This window comes from Fundulus heteroclitus, chromosome 18 (genome assembly GCF_011125445.2).
Source record: "Fundulus heteroclitus isolate FHET01 chromosome 18, MU-UCD_Fhet_4.1, whole genome shotgun sequence".
NCBI lineage: Eukaryota > Metazoa > Chordata > Actinopteri > Cyprinodontiformes > Fundulidae > Fundulus > Fundulus heteroclitus.
Window position 1 is genome coordinate 11,277,381 of NC_046378.1, and position 17,709 is coordinate 11,295,089.

Consider the following 17,709-nt stretch of genomic DNA (forward strand, 5'->3'; position numbering starts at 1 on the left):
GCTAGCTTTCATAAGCTTCCACTTAAACCCCAACACCATCTGGTGCGCTTGGCAAAAGAAAAATGATTCCCTCTCACCCTAAAATATCCTGCGCAGAGAGATTTAGCAAACTATTCCTGCAGATCATGGACCCCAAAAGCCTGTTTCAGCCAGCTCCAGCTTTCACAGGCTCTGACAGTAACAGAGAGACACACACAGGTCAGGTCAGAGCGGCAGAGATGATTTATGTGTAACCGCTTTCCTGTTTTTCCATCCATCAGAACTCCGCTGGGATTTCATGGCATTCCAGTAGAGGTTCATGTAAGCGCCACAACCTTCAATTTCCATCTACATCACAGCTTTGAGAAAACACGGGCCCTGTCTGAATCAATATCCATTTACATGCATGGTTCACGACTCAAATAAAGATTACTTCGAGGGTCTTGGACTAAATTCTAGCCCGAGCTTTACATAGTTTGCCTATGAGACCAATCCAAGTCATTTCAGGACAATTGCTGAGTCCAATACTTTAAAATAATAAGTACCCAGCACATGCAATAAAATTGCAATCTGCTTTCCAGCAGTATTGCTCAGTTTTACGATTGTAAAGCTATGGTTCTCAAACTGGTGGTACAAGTAGTCCTGGTGATACTTTTGAGGGAATGACATCAAACCCAACGTGACCATGTTCCTTTTCAGGTTTAAAAACCATTTGGGATTTTGTAACACAACCTAACAACACTAATACATCATTCCCTGTATTTTCTACTTTCACTAAAGGAGGCTTTAAATAGATAGGAGACAGGAGACAGGCCCTGAGCAACTTTCCCAAGAACAAGCAGGTATGGACACTTACTGCATAATAAAACAAACTGAAAAGGTCCAATTCCTATTGTTCTACAGTTTTAATATGTATATAAATTTAGTGGATCTGGAAAAACTTGGTATTTACAGAGATGATACTTGTTTGAAAAAGTTTCAGAATCTCGCTAGGGGTCAAAAACTGCCTGTACACCAGCAACATATCTGGGTAATTTAGTTTTGCCGATGAAATCAACCATTTAAAAATACAATAATTAGGACCCAGTGTCAATAGCTTGGATTGCATTGGAATATCATTAATAATAATAATAATAATAATAATAATAATAATAATAATAATAATAATAATAATAATAATAATAATAATAATAATAATAATAATAATAATATTAATAAAGGTATTGCTGAGTTACTGCTGTTGCTGTAACAGCAGAAGTGAATAGAAAAAATGAAGACGGCTTCACTGAATGAGTATTTCCTCTGCAAAAATCAGCAGTGTTTTAATGTTCAATTAGGGAAATGAGTGAACACAAAGCTCAGTCATTACTGATGCAGTATATTCAAGAGGTCGTTTTTGGAAAACCTAATTATCTTATCATACTCTAGTAAACTCTAATAGACCAGATTGTTCCCTTATAAGTGTGGAAATATCACACAATCCGCTCAGTATTGCAAAGCATTCATTTCCCTTGAACTTACATTTTACCACATTACAACAGTGAACATCAGCGTATTGGGATTCTGTTTGACTGACCAGCACAAAGTAGCATATAGTTGTGAGGTAGAAGGAAAACTATACATGGTTGTATTTTCTTACCAATACAAATTGAAAAACTGTGGCATGTTTCTGTATTCAGCTCCCTTTACAACCATAAAAACAACCAAAAATCAAAAAACAAAACAAAACAGTGGAATCAGCTGCTGTCAGAAACTCGCCTAGCCAGTAAATACTCCACCTGAGTGTAATGCAATCTCAGTATAAATCCAGCTGGTCTGCAAAGGCCTCAGAAGTTTGGTAGAACACATTATTGGATTAAACAGCATCACAAAGACCAATTAAGACAGGTAGGCAATGTAAAAATATCCCAAACTTTCAACATCTCAATGAGAGCCGTTCAATTTATGATCCAAAAATCTAAAGAGTATTACAATCCTTACCGGGATTAAGGTTTTCCTCTGAAATTGACAAACCTGGCATGGAGATCCACAGCTCAGTAGAGCAAATCCGTTGCAAAGGACAACATGCAGTCCAGAAATCTGGCCTTTGTAAAAAGGTGGCAACAACAAAGTCATTGCGAAAAGAAAACCATCAGAAGTTCTGTTTGCTGTTTACCACCAGCCATGCAGGGGGATGCAGTAAACGCGTGGAAGAGGGTGATTTGGTTAGATGTGACTTAAACAAAACTTTTTGGCCTACATGCAAAACATGCCTGACTGAAAACCAGGACTCCACAAAGAAAAATGCCGGCGGCAGCATCATCTTGTGGGAGTGTTCATTTTATTATTGTATTAGGTTTTTAAATCAGCTGAAAAGCTGATCACAGTGAATGAGAAGATGAGTGGAGATAAATGCAGGGTTATCCTGGAAGAAAACGTGTTGCTACTTCAAAATAAGTGAGACTGGAGCAGAGGTTCACCTTCCTACGGGCAGCTTTAGATCTAGCTGTGTGTCTGCAGCCTGACATACAACCTGACATACAGCCTGTAGAAGAATAACTGTTGTGTTGGAATGGCCTAGTCAAAGTCCAAACCTCATTCAGCCACTTGGCCCTTTTCTTCTAGTTCACAATTACACAGCGCTTTGTATTAATCTGTCAGTTTCAGGGCTGTGCTTGGCATAAGAAAATCATTAATCAATGCAGATGATCAATATGAACTACAAATGGCAATCATGATGTGAAACAACGCGTCATGTCCCGTTCCTCATAACATGGCAGATTAAATATAATTTTTTTGTAGTCAACACCCACGCACTTGAACACAGGCACAGGTGGAAATGACAAAACTATGCGCCCTCTTAGTGAGATGAGAGTTTGTACTGATGACATGGCGCCCGGTGCATGAAATGCCTCGCAGGAATGAGAGGCTTTTCATCAGCAGCGCAGAGCCGCTCCATTTGGCTGATCACCCTGAACAAAAAAAAAAAAGAGCTTACACAGCAACGCGTGAACGCTCGAAGAAGTTGGGTGGTGACTTGGGAGACACATTTGCCCACGGCGTTCCTATTGGTTTATTAGTGACGTGATGACACGGAGGAGTTGGGCTTAACACTTTATAAAGCTGCTCTGTCCGCGGCGAGCCGCTCTTTTAATAAAGACCGCCGAGGCTGAAACTCCTTTATCCACCCCATCCACTGGAAGCAAGCGAAAACCCCTGCGATACTTTCCACCATGAGTGAGGTAGGACTGTTTTTATGTTTTAAAACAAAGAAGCGTCGGAATTTTATCCAAAATACGCACGATTCCTGACGCGGGGCGCGCAAGGAGAGGCAACATTAAAGACACATTTGATGGTCAGGAAGGTTTCTAAGAGCCACGGACGTGCTTTACCCGATGAGGTTTGACGCGATTTAAGAGTTGGAGGGTCGATGTGGGGGTGGTTGTGCGTCAGATAGAGCGCAGCTGATCCGGGATGGAACCGCGGCGCGCACCGCGTTACTCTCCGTACAGAATCCCACATTTCACCACTGAATGAGTTGCGTGTTGCACCGCACATTGGAGGACGCGAAAATCCCGCACTATCTTAACAGGTGCAGAAGTTATTAGTGCCTTCCCGTTCCCAGCTGGATCCGTCCCATTCAGGAAGGCTGTGTAAATACGATGGACGGGGATACCTACTCTGATGCGGGTTTGTCAGGGTGGTAGGGGTCAGACATAACAGAGACCTTTCCAGGCGTACCCAAAGCCGATTCTTCATAAGGACTCATGTCCAAGTGTAAGGAGAGAATCGATTATTTTTTTATTTTTTTATTTATTTTTTATTTTTTTACATTTTGCAGTGTCACCAATAATGTTTTAGGTGTTACAGCCAACTGCTGGTGATTTATTTCTAGTTTTTAATGCCCGATAAAACGGTGAAATTACTTCTTCCTTAATATTTTTTTTAGTTTCCTGCGTCCAAACGACTCGGTTGGTTAGAAAGTCTACACTCCTCCGCAGATTGAAAAAAATAAATAAAAAATCAAAGTCAGGGCAGAAAAAAACTCCTGCTGTTCAGCTGTAGATAAAAGAAGCTCTGTGGTGCAGTTTTTTTTTTCACATTAAGAAATGGAGTCTCTTCTCATTTTATTAGCCTGAAAGTTTAATTTATGCTGCTGAGCACATTCAAAGTATTTTATAATATAGCTAGGCTTAAATGGGCTTCTTTGCACTCTAAAGTATTTTTCTTTTCATTGCTCGCAAATAAACTTGTGCATGCCATTCCCCATGCGTGCGTAACATTCGGGAGGACAAAGCAGAAATGTTTTTAGGGAAATAGTATTTGCATGAAGGTTGTCCAACTCGTTCTGCCTCTTTGTGTTTTTAACGCAAACTCGTTATGCTGCTTTAAATTTAGACTAAATTCCCAATAATGTGCTACAACATGTTTAGGAGGCTGCAGGTGCTGTAGAGTTGATCTTTCCGGATGGTTTGTCTTTTCTTAAAATGGATCCAGTACAGGTATCAACTTCCTTTCCTTCACGAGCTCCACCTTAATGTTTCTCACTGCTTCAAAGCAGGATGAGTCCAGGGTTTATAAATAAAATAAACTTTGACTGCTGAGGGATAAGAGACTGCTTTGCCAGGAGTGAAATCTCATCTGTGTTTTATTTTGTGGTTACATGCAAGAGAAACCGTGCTCTGTATGTAATAATGTCTGTTATTTTAAGAGACAACAGCAACTGAGAGAAAATGTCAGGAAGACAAGGATACAAGGCGTGTGGAGCAATATTTGTAATTTTATGTGTCATGCCGTACAAAGTGAAGTTGTTCTCAATTGAAGTTATGGGCGTAATCAGTCTCCATAGTTGACTTAAGTGAAGCTGGAGCAGTTTAACGCGTTCTGGATGGATGAGTCTGCAGTGGTCAGCATTGCAGTGCTCGCTCCATCATTGCCGCCGCACTGCTCAGAGGTACAATACTAAAAAAAAAACAAAAAAAAGGCCTTACTTTGCTTTATCATAGCACAGCCTTCTGGATGTTAATCCACTTTTCTACAAACTGCAAGGCAAATGCAGAGACAAAAAGGTTTTAGATGATTTTGAAATTCTCATTCCCACCATGAGCACCTTAAGCTATCATTATATTGAATGTGCACCTTCAAAAAAATAAATAAATAAAATAAATAAAAACCCAAAGAATTTGCTTTTCCATGAACCATATTCACTATCTGTCTGTAAATTTTGATATAACAAACCAGCTTATGAGTTCTGGACATTCAGAGAGGTAGTAGACAGTTTTAGTCTAGAGACCCGAGTTTTGCTAAATACGTTTAATGTGGCCAAAGTATGGGAGCTAAAATGGAGGCCAGTCAGGGAACTGCTACCCCACATTTTGAATCCAAATCTGGTCTTTACTCAGGTGTCCAAGCATAGCCACAGATGACTAAATTTATTTTGCATTTGTTGAACATGAATTGATCAGAGCCAATAATATATTATTTTCTATATTCTGCAAAAAGGCAGTGTCTTGGAAAGGGCAGCAGGCCTCAGTGAACCTGTTTACCCATGTTTATCTTTCTTTTGATGGGTTGAACTGAAACGTAATTTCCCCTACGGGGGACAATAAAACCATTCAATTCAATAAGGGCTTTAATTGACTAAGAGACATATACCCCGTTTACACTACCCCTTTTTAACCGTGCAGAGACCGGTCCGAGGTCGGTAACTGAGATATCTATCGAATGTAAATGGATCGCAAACTGAACTGAACCGAGCCAGACACAACCGGACCGCGCTAAATTTAGACCAGTTCGATGTGTGAGCTCGGCCCGGTTTTTCCCTGGCCCGGTTCTCTAGTAACAAACAGCGCATGAGCAGACCGCGTCATCTCCTTACAGCCAGCTGACATTTCAGACATTCATAATAATACTAGCTTCCTTACCATGCCACACGATTTCCAGTGATGATTCTGCTTAGCAGCGTAATGAACCTCAGCGTCTGTCGTTGTGTCTTGCGTCTGTAAATCCATATTAATCGTTCGTTTGTCTTATCCACTTCCCAAAACTCTGTCAAGTAAATTTACCAAAAGTTGCCGTCTTCTCCTGACTCTCCGCAAACAATGAAATATAACCAAGCAAATAAAAATGGAGGCGCCCTTAACATTCAGGAAGTTATGTTTGATTTCCTCCTTCAATCCCAGAGAGCAGCAGTACCGCAGATCGTCACTAGGAGGTGATGAATTAAGGAACCGAGATAGCGTGATGTGTAAACGGTCGTCAGAACCAAGCTCGGCTTGGTTAAGTGATCCATGCTCAGACCGAGCTCGGCATGGATCGGTTTAACTAGGGTAGTGTAAATGGGGCTAAAGACTGTCTTAAACAAACAACAAATAAACATAAATCTTTTCCAAATAATTTCCCCCTGGGATCATTAAAGTAAGTCTGAGTCTGAGTCTGGGTCAATGGGCGATTGTATATCACTATCTAGTTCAGGTATGTCCAAAGCCCCTGGGCTGATTTTGTGCGGCCACCCCAACTCTACATCTCAAGAAAGACTTGGTCAACCAGCACAGACGGAAGATGCAGATGGAAACTTTTTATTTTTAATTGGGCCAAAATTATTTACAGACAGTTTGAGATCATACAATTGGAAATGTTAGGTACAACACAAGGTCTTTTTTACACCTTTTCTTTTTATTTCATTCTCTTTAATTTCATAGTAAATAGGACCACATGCACTTTAACTCAAATGCAGACTTTTGTACATTAAAATCTGTTTTGAATTAATTTATTAAAATTAGCTAAATACAGCAAGTGTTCTCAAATGAAATGCTGACAGAAATCCTGTTCTTAGATTGACAAAAATAAACCCGTTTTTTTCAACCAAGCCTAAATAATTGGCAAAACTGGTTGACCATCTTTTAATAAAGCAAATTAGCAAAACCTGTTTTTAGCTTTGGATCTACAATGATTTACACATGGCTTTCCTACAGAGAATCACACTATTTTGTTTAAAGGCATACTATGCAACATTTTTCAGTTAATTAATGTGTTCCATACCGTTTTGGATGATTAAATGAGTCATTTCAGGTCGAACAAAGGTTTTCTCGGCCGCCCTGGGGGTCTGTGGGGGAAATACCGTACTTGCAATTGCAAGAACTCACGGCCCGCACACACAGAAGTCTCGCTTTACGGCGAGAACTGTGTTTTTGCCCTGCCATTCACTATATGCACGCACGAAAGCAACAACAAAGAACCGTGTGTTAACGTCAAATAAACATGCAAGCATATCGAGTTTTATTATTATTATTATTATTTTTTTTTTTATGTTGGCGAGATGCTACCGCGCCGGCGGCGGCGAGGCGGCGGCTGCGGCGGCTGCGGCTTGGCGAGGCGGCGGCGTTAGCGTCTCGCCAACATAAAAAAAAAAAAAAAAAAAATAATAATAATAATAATAAAACTGGCGAGGCCGCGGCCGTGGCCGCGGCTTGGCGAGATGGTCGCCGCGGCCGCGGCCGCCTCGCAAAGATAGCGCTGCGGGAAGCTTGATGTTCATACCTTCACTGTGTTAGTCATTGTTTGTACTGCCGTTTTTTCCACTTTTCGTTGCGTTCGCCTGTCTGCTAAGCTCAAAACAACCGCGCCTGGCTTGACGGAGGAACCAGAACAGCTGAGCAGCTTTACCACAGTGCACTTTTACTTTCGCCCTCTGGGGGGAGCCTCGCTGGAAAATCAACCACGGTTGCATAGTATACCTTTAATTCAAAATTCTACATATTTTTTAGAGCAGGAGAAAAAACATAATTTTTTGCCAATTTTTTTAAAATCTGTTATTATCCATTTTTTGGCCCTCCAGTACTTTTGACTTGACAATTTTTGGCCCTGTGCAGAATGGTTTGGACACCCCAGTTGTTCTTATCATGTGACTTTATCTGATGAAATAAGTGTAAGGTACTATTACAGGCTATTGATATAAAGGTGAGTACTTTAATCTAGGCACCTCATGTCTCTTAATTTGAAATAACAAATTAGGTTGTTGATTTGCTTAGCTCTATTGTGTTGACCGAGTTGGTTAATAAAGACTAAAGATGCAGTACAAAATTGGACAATTTTCTTCTTGACCGACTCAAAGGCAATCTGTTTCAGAGTGAAGCTATTTATTTTCAGTATCAATGAGATGTTTAAAAAGAAAGTTCAAAGAAGCACATATCTGAACATCTGCTTCTGTAAGACTCTGTCCAACTGGCTAAATATTGCATTAGCTTGTGAAATGTTCACACTGCAGGCAAATCCGACACAAATCCAATCTTTATGCCCATCTTTTTCATTGAACTGTGAACGGAAAAGAAAGCGGATATGTGGCACTTTCATATATGGTACTAAACTGGATACATATCCCATGGTTTTAATAGCATCTGCAGTCTGAACTGTAATGTCAAATTTCATCCGTCTTTTACGTCACTGTCCTGGTCTCACTTACAAATCCACTCAGACTTCTCTACAGCAGTAGTAGTCACTGCTTCACAAAAGACAATTGTTAATAACTATGCTTTTTTTCTTACCTTCCTTTGCCTTATTATGCTGCTGTCTTAATATTATGAAGTTGTTCAACAACTTCACAATAACCCAGAGATGCTGGTATCCACGTTCTTTTTTTTAACAAAGCTTTATTGAACACTCCTAGTGACAATTACAGCCATTATTACTTCTGTAAACAGTGCGTTGCTGTGTGATGTCTACTTTCTCCTGTTATCTGCGCATGTGAGTCGCTTTGGGGTCTTGAACTATTCAGGCAGAAGTCTGGTGGTGGTGGTCATATTTAATTGGTAGTATAAATAACAATGTAAAAATCTGAATTGAGCAAGACCTTCAGTGTGAACGTAGCCTTAGTAGCATGTAATAAAGCAAATAAGAGCATAAAACAGAAGTTTTAAACGTATGATTATAAGTGCAATCAACATTGCATGAAGTCTCTTGAAGATGGCTTGAAGGTCAAAGGGGATTAGTAAGCGTGTGTGATGCATTGAGAGGGTGGTGCTACGAATCAGACAAATATTTAAGCCTATGGTTTAAATAGTAGGAGTAAAGCCTGGTGGCCCGCCAGGCTTATAATACGGTGGGGGAAACCCTGAACTATTTTCTATACCACCATAATTCACATTAAGGTTGCATGGCATTAGGAAAGTAGAAGTGTGAACATTGTTGTTTATAATTTATAATTTATGTATTATTAAAATACGTAAATTAGTTGAGGTTAACCCACAAACCCATCACCCATCTCTGTCGTCTCTATATTTACAATGTCGCAATTGCTCAAGTGGTTTTGCCATCTGTGTGTGTGGGCATGTAGGGCAGTAAAAGTCCATCCAACCTGCCAAATACATTACAGTGCATGGATGCAGAAATACGCTACCCAACCAAATATTGCAATTGCAACAACACACACACACACACACATTGATATTGTGATGATAACGGAAATTCAATATACATATTGCAAAGTCTTAATTGAAATCCAGACCTGGTCTGATTAATTGGACATACATAGATCTTCAAACGTTTTAAAGCCTCACAAGTAGAACTGCATAGTGATCAAATTGCTGCAGTCGTCTCTGTATTATCATGTGCAATGTGACAAATGCAACGGACTACTGGAAGCAATATTTGGTTGCACAGTATATTTTTTTGCTACTCATATTTAGTTGATATGCTATATTTGGCCAGTTTGATGGACTCCAGCAGCCCTTAATCTTCCCATCAGCCCACACCTGGGTTAATTGTAATCAATGTGTCATTGCTATTTCCAGCAACAGTATCACAATACCTTATTTACATGAGTCCTGTGTAAGGACTGCCATTGTGGGTGGAAGTTAATTCAATGTTGTTACACTTCTAAGCTAACAAGAGAGGTAGTCGAAGAGCCCAGTGGGTGATTGGGCATAAAGTGGAGGGTGGTCAGTGCAACGCTCCATTTTAGCCCATGAAGCTATCACCACTCACTGGTTCCATAATTCCACCTTCATTTAAAGATGGCCGGCTGCAGTGGTTGCTCTTTAAAAGCTTCAGCAGGAGCTCTTCCGTGTCCATATTGCAGAACTACTCTCTGAAAAAGGCTTTTAGTTTTTTGAGCCGTTTGTTTGATCTAAATGTTCCTACACTGAAGAAAATGGCCTGAAATAAACATGCAACCACTGCAGTGCCATCATGTTACTAAGGCAACAAGGGTGCAGAGTTGTGCCAGAGACGATGCTTGCATTACACTGATATTAAAGTGATACGTGTTGGTAATATGTTGCACAATGGTTGGATTATTCTTCACATACATAGCGTTTTACTTCAGAATATTACAAATCGGCCAGAACATGAACTCAGGAGTCCTGGGTGAAGCTCTCATATCTGTTGGATTTTGTAAAAATAAATTAAAAATATGAGTCTAAGCCACCTTATTCTAAACTGCCAGTGAACATTTTGGGCTTGTAACATAACCTTCACAAGAGAAGAAAAAAATGGTCTGGTTAAAATATAGGCCTACTGCCAGTCACATACATTAAGATAATTAGTCAGAAAAATAACATTGAGCACTTTGTTGCACCCCTTCTGACTGTCAGAACAGCACAAATATGTAGGTTTTGTTGGGAATGAGAAAAAAAACCCAAACAAGGTTTTCATTGATCAGGTTCCTATTCTCTGTAAAAACAGCTGACAGATTAGCTTTGAAGGACGGAGTCTTGTCACGGACCATTTCTTTCAGTTTACGGCGTATGTTTTCAGTTTGCTCCCTGTGTCACTGGGCTGAAATGTGTTTCCTGATGAAGCATTACACCATCATCCTGAAAGGGACCACCAAATCCACTTCAAGCAGAAGGAATGACAAAAAAAAAAGCCTAAAATTCTGTTGTCCACCTGTGATTTTACTCTTCAAGTAATGAGCTATCTGCTTGGCAAGAGGCTGCTACAGACCACAGCTGTAATTTTATGACAACGTTATCGTAGTAGGAGTGGTGTGTGGCGCTCCTTTGGTTTCTAAGCCTTGACTTTATGTTTTTCACAACTATAAATATTTCTAACCGACTGAATCTCGCTGTGTTATAGCGGTGTAGTAGCCCTCTTCTAGTTAGGGGTGGGTAAAAAAAATAGCAATGACTTTTTTCCCAATGCAACACCAGTTCAGAAAATCCTTTGAATCGATTGGTTCCCCTGTCCATGGGGTTCATGAGCGAAAGCTTCGAGTGATTTGTGTTGTGCGGGTGGGACAACGCACAGCATGAATGTAAATAAAGTAAATTATTTTACTGCAGTGTTAATACAGTGGCGGACTGAGACTACCAGGGATTTCCCCTGTGCCCCGGTGGCCCTCTCCTCTCTACATTTCCTCCTCTGCTCAGCCTTTTAACTCATGAACAAGCACTACAGGGCCGACAAGCAGACCGAGCAGCGTATAGCCTATATAAAAAAACTTGTCCCATAAAACCCGGCCAACGAAAACAAAACCCCTCTGTGGCGCTTATAACTCAGCAGTCACAAATTGAAAAAAAAAACCCTTTCTTCCCAGTTTGTCCCTCGCATTTCACAGAGAGATGCGCGGTGCTGTGAACCTAGCCCATCGTGTCATTTCCTCCGTGACTGCGGAACAATACTTGTCAATCACTGACGCGATGAGCAAGATTAAATAGGTCCGCGTTAGTCGTTAAGTGGCGCAAACGCTAAAAAGTTGAGAGATGAAGAAAGAAACCCCTCCAGGAAAGTGCAGCAACACATTTAAACAATTCCGGCTTCTACTAAAGATGAATATGATAAAATGCAGGAAAGTGAAAGGATAATGGATAGTGTAGCCCACAACTGTCTGTATCTGCAGAGGTTACTCATAGATCAAACAGTTCTGTATTTTGTTAGGTTCAAATTAGGTTTATAAGCTATTTTCTTGCATAAAAAGAACATGTGGCTTTATTATAACTTACCTGTTAGGCTATGTACTGTAAGTTGTTGCTGTATATTATATTGACCATCTGAAAATAAAAATTAAAACATTAGCACTGTACCTGATATATACCTATATTTTTCATTAAAACTTTAACCCATCTGTTGAAAGAGGGCCCGTCTGTACTGTGATCCTCTTTTTAGCGTTTTTAATGCTCTCCATATTCAGCAGAAGTATCACTGCTCTAGTGCTTTATTTTCAGATGTGTTGTTGCTCAAAAATTGTCCCAATTTTTAAGAGCAAAGGAGAATAATTTAGGTTTGCATGTACTTTACTCAATGTAAACACAGTGCTGTCATATTTTCACTTTTGTACTCCACATTGATTTTTAATTGCTCAAAAATGATACACATACCGGTATACAATGGCAAAATATAAATAAACATAGCTCAGGAGGAATAATCAATTGACCAGACAAACAATACTGTACACTCCGCAAATCTGGCCTTTATAGAAGAGTGAATAGAAGACAGCAAATGTTAAATCATAAGAAGCACTGTTTGTGGTTCTCCACAAGGAATGTAGGGGAATCAGCAAACATGGACAAACGTGCAAAAACGTATAGAGGAAATAACTAAGACCCCACCTCACCCTGAACACACCATCCAAGGTGAAACATGGTGGTGGCAGCAATATGCTGTGGGATTGCTTTCCCTCACCAGTGATATAAAAGCTGACTAGAGCTGACTAGTCTGCTTATACAGAGTCAGTTCTCCACTGTGGAAAGCTTCTTCTTCGGTGTTACACAGTTGCCTCAAATGTGAGGAAACCCAGGAGGGGATGTATGACATTGCTACATCCGTTAGTTGGTTTAGTTCAGAGGCTGAAGCTTCAAAAACATTCCAGTTTGTGCCGTCCAGGCATCTCTGAAGCATCCGCTTTCACTCATCAGCCCACTTCTTAACAGTAAAAACCACAGACTTAGAGGTTTTCAGCTTCAGCTTGTAGGTCGAAATAAGGTGGAGCAGACAACAGTCAGAGAGTCCAAGCCCTGCACGACAGCAGGCCACTGTATGCGTCTTTTAAAACAGAGTAACGGTGGTCCAGTATATTGTTTTCCTGTCGCAATTAACATGCTGTCTGCATCTGGGTAGCTCCTTGGAGAGGTTTGCACTGTTAAAATCACCCAGAATGTCATGAGAGAATGAAGGTGTTTTTTCTCCATGTCTGTTATCAGGTCTGCAAGCTCTCTATCCACCTCAGATGTGCAGGATGAGGGATATAAGTACCAAACAGAATAAACGAGGAGAACTCCCTTGGTAAATGAAAGAGTTTACACTTAATAGAGAGTGTCTCTAGATGAGGACTGAATGGTTTCTGTAGCAGCGTTACACCTGAGCATCAGTCTTCGTTAACGTAAAGTAAATCCCACCGGATCGCAGCTCTGCGCTGTGATCCGCACGAAACAGCTGGAATCCCAGCAGAGGCGGTGCACAGTTCAGGGTGTGATTGGTGCATTATAATGCATCAATGACACATGCTACGTAATAACCTCCTGACCCCCCCCCCCAAAAAAAACCCCAAAAAACATTTGTGATAGCAGACTAGGCAATCTTCGACCACAGCCATTGTTAACTGAACCAGAAGTCCAGAAGTGACATACTAACTGCACCTTCCAGTGATACTGCAAGCTGTCCTTCAGCCAGCATGCCATGCAGCTTATTGTTTCTCCAAACTTGCGTCTTTCAATGGGTCGGGAATTTTGAAAAAGGACTTCTATTTACATACATGTGGTTTATTTTTGCAACCGTATGCCTGGCATTCAGGCAAGTTTAGATCTATTGCCTTGGATCTGTTGCACGCTCGTATTCTGGGGCCTGGTGCAGTTGTGTATGTCACAATTCCAAATATTCTCGTGTGATTTAAGTGACTGGGAGTTATTTGGATGCCAAGATGGCAGCACCCATGAAAAGTGCACAAAGGATAAAAGTGTTTTTTTTTTTACTCTATATAGCCGCACATTGGTACAAAATTACTAGTTATAATACTTAAAGTTTGCCATTATACAATGAATGAAAAAAGAACATTCCCAGGGCTTTGTTTGACTTGAAGAAAGCTTCTCTTGATCAAGATGTCATAAAACTACAGACCTCTATCTAATCTACCTTTCTTATTTAAGATTCTTGAGAAAGTAGCTGCTAATCAAGCATTTGCATTTACACAGTTATGACCTGTTTGAAAAGTGTCAGTCAGGTTTCAGAGCTCATCATAGCACTGAAACAGCACAAGTGACAGTCACTAATGAACAATGTTTTGATCACCCATATGAGGGTGAGAATTGAGGTGATGATTGGCCGGAAATGATCCTATTGCTGTATTGTAAGTTTTTGAGAGCTGGAACCTAAGGCCCCCTCCTCTGTTTAAGGTTGTTTTTTCTCTCTTAACGTAGATGGCTTCCTTCTTAAGAGAGATAAACCAACCTTAGGAGGGGGCCTTAGTTTCCTACTTTTAAAAAACTTACAATACAGCTATAGATTTAATTCCATGACCTGGATGACTGAGAATCTTCACCAGAATAACCTGAACTTGACAGCATTGTTTGATAACTAGGTTGATTTGATTGAATTGACTTTTTTGTGAATGTCAATTCAATTGAGGTGTTGTGAATTGCCGCTTTATAAACAGATTATAATAATGATAATCATCTTTATTTGTCATTGCAACTTTATAAACTCCAATGAAATTTGTCCTCTTCATTTGATCCATCCCCCAGGGAGCAGTGCCCTCTGCAGCACCCAGGGAGCATTCTGGGGCTTAGGGTTTTGCTCAGGGACCTAAAGTGGCAGTCTGTGGGATTCGAACCAGGGGACTTAAAGCCTTCCCAGGATGCAACTGCCCTGCTCTAACTACTAGGCTACCACTTCCCTAAAAACTACACTGTTATCCAAAATTACTCTTTGTGACAGGGAAATTTGAAAAGTTGCTCAAATGCTGATTTAACAGAGAAATCATCCTGAGCATTAAATCTGCTGAAAAGACTAAAGCCTTACTTTTGGCTTGGAAGGGTGACATAAATGACATAAAATGCTGTTTAATCCACTTTAAGCCTGGAGAGTAATTTCTTGCTCTACTTAGACTGAAAAAAAACAACTAAACCACAACACTGATAGCCAACACAAATCAAGTTTCTCTCAATTCTTCCTTAACCTTACAGATATACAAGTTCCTGCTGTAGATTTTTCTTCAATATGGCTACTGTCCTTCAAATTATTTACTCCCAACATGACACTCATGGTGCTGCTTTCAGAATAGACAGAAACCTAATTTACATCTGTCAAAAAGACAATAAATATCGACTTTATGGACACAAATTCTCCATTTTCTGTTCATTCCCTTTAATATTCCTTTTAATGCTGGACTTGCATTTTTAATTATCAGCACCATTATCAGATTGGATCATTTGTACTCAACACTGAGCTGTGGGTAAGGGAAGGCAAGGCAAGTTTATTTATGAAGCCCTTTTCAGTTATAAGACGATTCAAAGTGCATTGTAGGAGTCCGATAAAAAGTAATTGATTCATTGTGCAAATGCCATTGGACAAAATTAAATCTATTTATAAAATGCAGCTATATGGGTTGTTTTATATAAAGAAAGGGGCAGAAATATGACCTGCTTTTAGTTTAGGTCATTATCTAAGGTAGGTGGGGAGAATCAGTATAGTACAAGGTATTACCAGCAGGGTTGTAAATAATTTAAACTATGTTTTTTTTTTTAAATGACAAAAGAAACATCAACAATTTTTAACATGAGATCTAAATGAATATATTCAAATAAATGTTGGATTTGGTCAAATATTAAGATTATGCTATAGCAGTTAAAAGAAGTGGATCTCAGTATTTTACCAGATGGTGCCTTTACCTTATGAGGGCATTGTGAAGTTTTTCAAGTTTATTGATAGATATACAAAACCCCTTCATTCAGATATTAAGAGCTATTTAGAGCTTGTTCTCTCACAATAATTTAATACTATTCCTTCGTTTGTTTAATGATGCAAAAATAGGTTCAATGTCTTGAAACCTCCCTTGCTGACCATATTATGCTGTAATGGTTATTAAGCTGATTTCTTTTGTGTTGTTTTTCATCCAAATGGCCATAGGGAAACAGGTTATTGGACAGAACAGACATTATTGTTATAGCCCACTATTTTATGTCCAAAAAATTAGTTGTAGCTCCTCAAAAGTCATTGATTAAGAAATAAATGCTGTTGCGTATAAAATTGGAAAGAAAGTCTGTAACCATTTCGGTATGTATTCTTGCATTTTTCACATTTGCCACAGAATTGATATACACAAAGTCTAGTACTCGCCATTATAAATGAAAATAAAAGATTTATGACTTATTTTATTGTTATGTTAAAGTTTCAAAACGTACATAAAAATATCTGTAATATATTTCCTTGCTAATCTCAACCAGCCAGCTAATAGTCTTTTTATTTATGTGTTTTTGATTGAACCAGGTTTAGATTCCCCTTGTGAGCGTAATCACCAAACACTACATCAGCAACACAATCTTTAGCTTTGGCGAAGAAGATACAAATGGCAATTTACCCACCCGTGACCTCATGAATCACTTGGATTATGAATCACTTGGATTGGTGCCGAATGAACGCCGAAGCCATTACACATTGGGCGGTTAAGTGTCTGGGGTGAAAATAGTGTTTGCAGCGCATGCGTAGCCGTCTTCTGATTAACATACAGTCATAAATTCACCGGCTGTGTACACAGGGTTGATGGGCTCCTGTTTCCCAGATTAATTTTGCAAAGCCAATACGGTGTAAAGATAACTTATAAAGTAGAATGACATCTTCATTTGGTCTGTAGCATTGGAAAATGTTTCATCTGGTGTGAGTCATTTACATCTGAGCGAATAATAATAAAACAATTTTGTTTTTAAATGTGCGTTTGACTTTGGTCATTTATTACGACCTTTGTAAAATATACTTAAGTTACGTTGTGGGCAACTTCAATATGGTAGCTTTCAATATTCAGATAGTAACACAACAGACTGAAAAAAATGAAAGGCCGTTCTGACAACCATAAAATGTGTTAATGCATTAAGGTGTGAAAAAAGGGACTACAGTCATCTCTGAGCTCACCCCAGTCATGGAAATCAAGCATTTGTGCCGTCCGTGCCGCCGTGCGCTATGCCTGTAAGCTCTTGTCTGCACTTTAGTCATTCATCTTATGAGTTCAGTATGTGCGGAGGGGCTGAATTAGTAGAGCACCATGGAATGCCATTACTGCTGCAAGCTGCAAATTTACCTCCCACAAAAATCATTACTGCATCACTCCGCAGATTCAAAACGGGGAGGAACACTTCTGAGACTGCTGCGACTGGAAGGCAATCTAATAAGCGAGCGGGCCACCGAAATAGGTTTGTGGCCACGGGGGTTCCTGATTCAGATATCTGGACTAATGCTGATGTGAGGCACTTAAACATGTTGGGTGTATTACTTTCTCAGTCATCACTATTAATGTGCCCATAAGTAGGGTGATTACATTTTAAATAGTGGCTTTCCCTCCCAGTATACATTCCCAGATTTTACACCCTGTAATTAGAGCATTCATAATTAACGATCTGAGTCAAATGATGGAAAAACAAGAGGAGTTTCATATGCTCCCGAGAATAATAGGTGCTTAATGCAAAAAGAATATTAGTTTTAGTTGACAGTTTAGCCGTTCTTTGACCAAAGGCAGGAAGAACTGGAGATAAGACAGTCGTCGCTGGACTGTAATGTGGACTAAGTTGGCAAATAAGGACCTAAATCATTTAGTGGTCGGAATGAAGAAAA

At 39.7% G+C, this 17,709-nt stretch overlaps 1 protein-coding gene across 1 annotated transcript in view; it reads left to right on the forward strand.

The window, feature by feature from the left end:
* Positions 1 to 2,997: 2,997 nt before the first annotated feature.
* Positions 2,998 to 17,709, forward strand: part of pcp4b (Purkinje cell protein 4b) — a 48,103-nt gene continuing 33,391 nt past the window's right edge. The window contains exon 1 of the mRNA XM_012874791.3: positions 2,998 to 3,200. Coding sequence (XP_012730245.1) covers positions 3,192 to 3,200 — 9 coding nt within the window. The 5' untranslated portion in view covers positions 2,998 to 3,191. The remainder of the gene's footprint in view (positions 3,201 to 17,709) is intronic.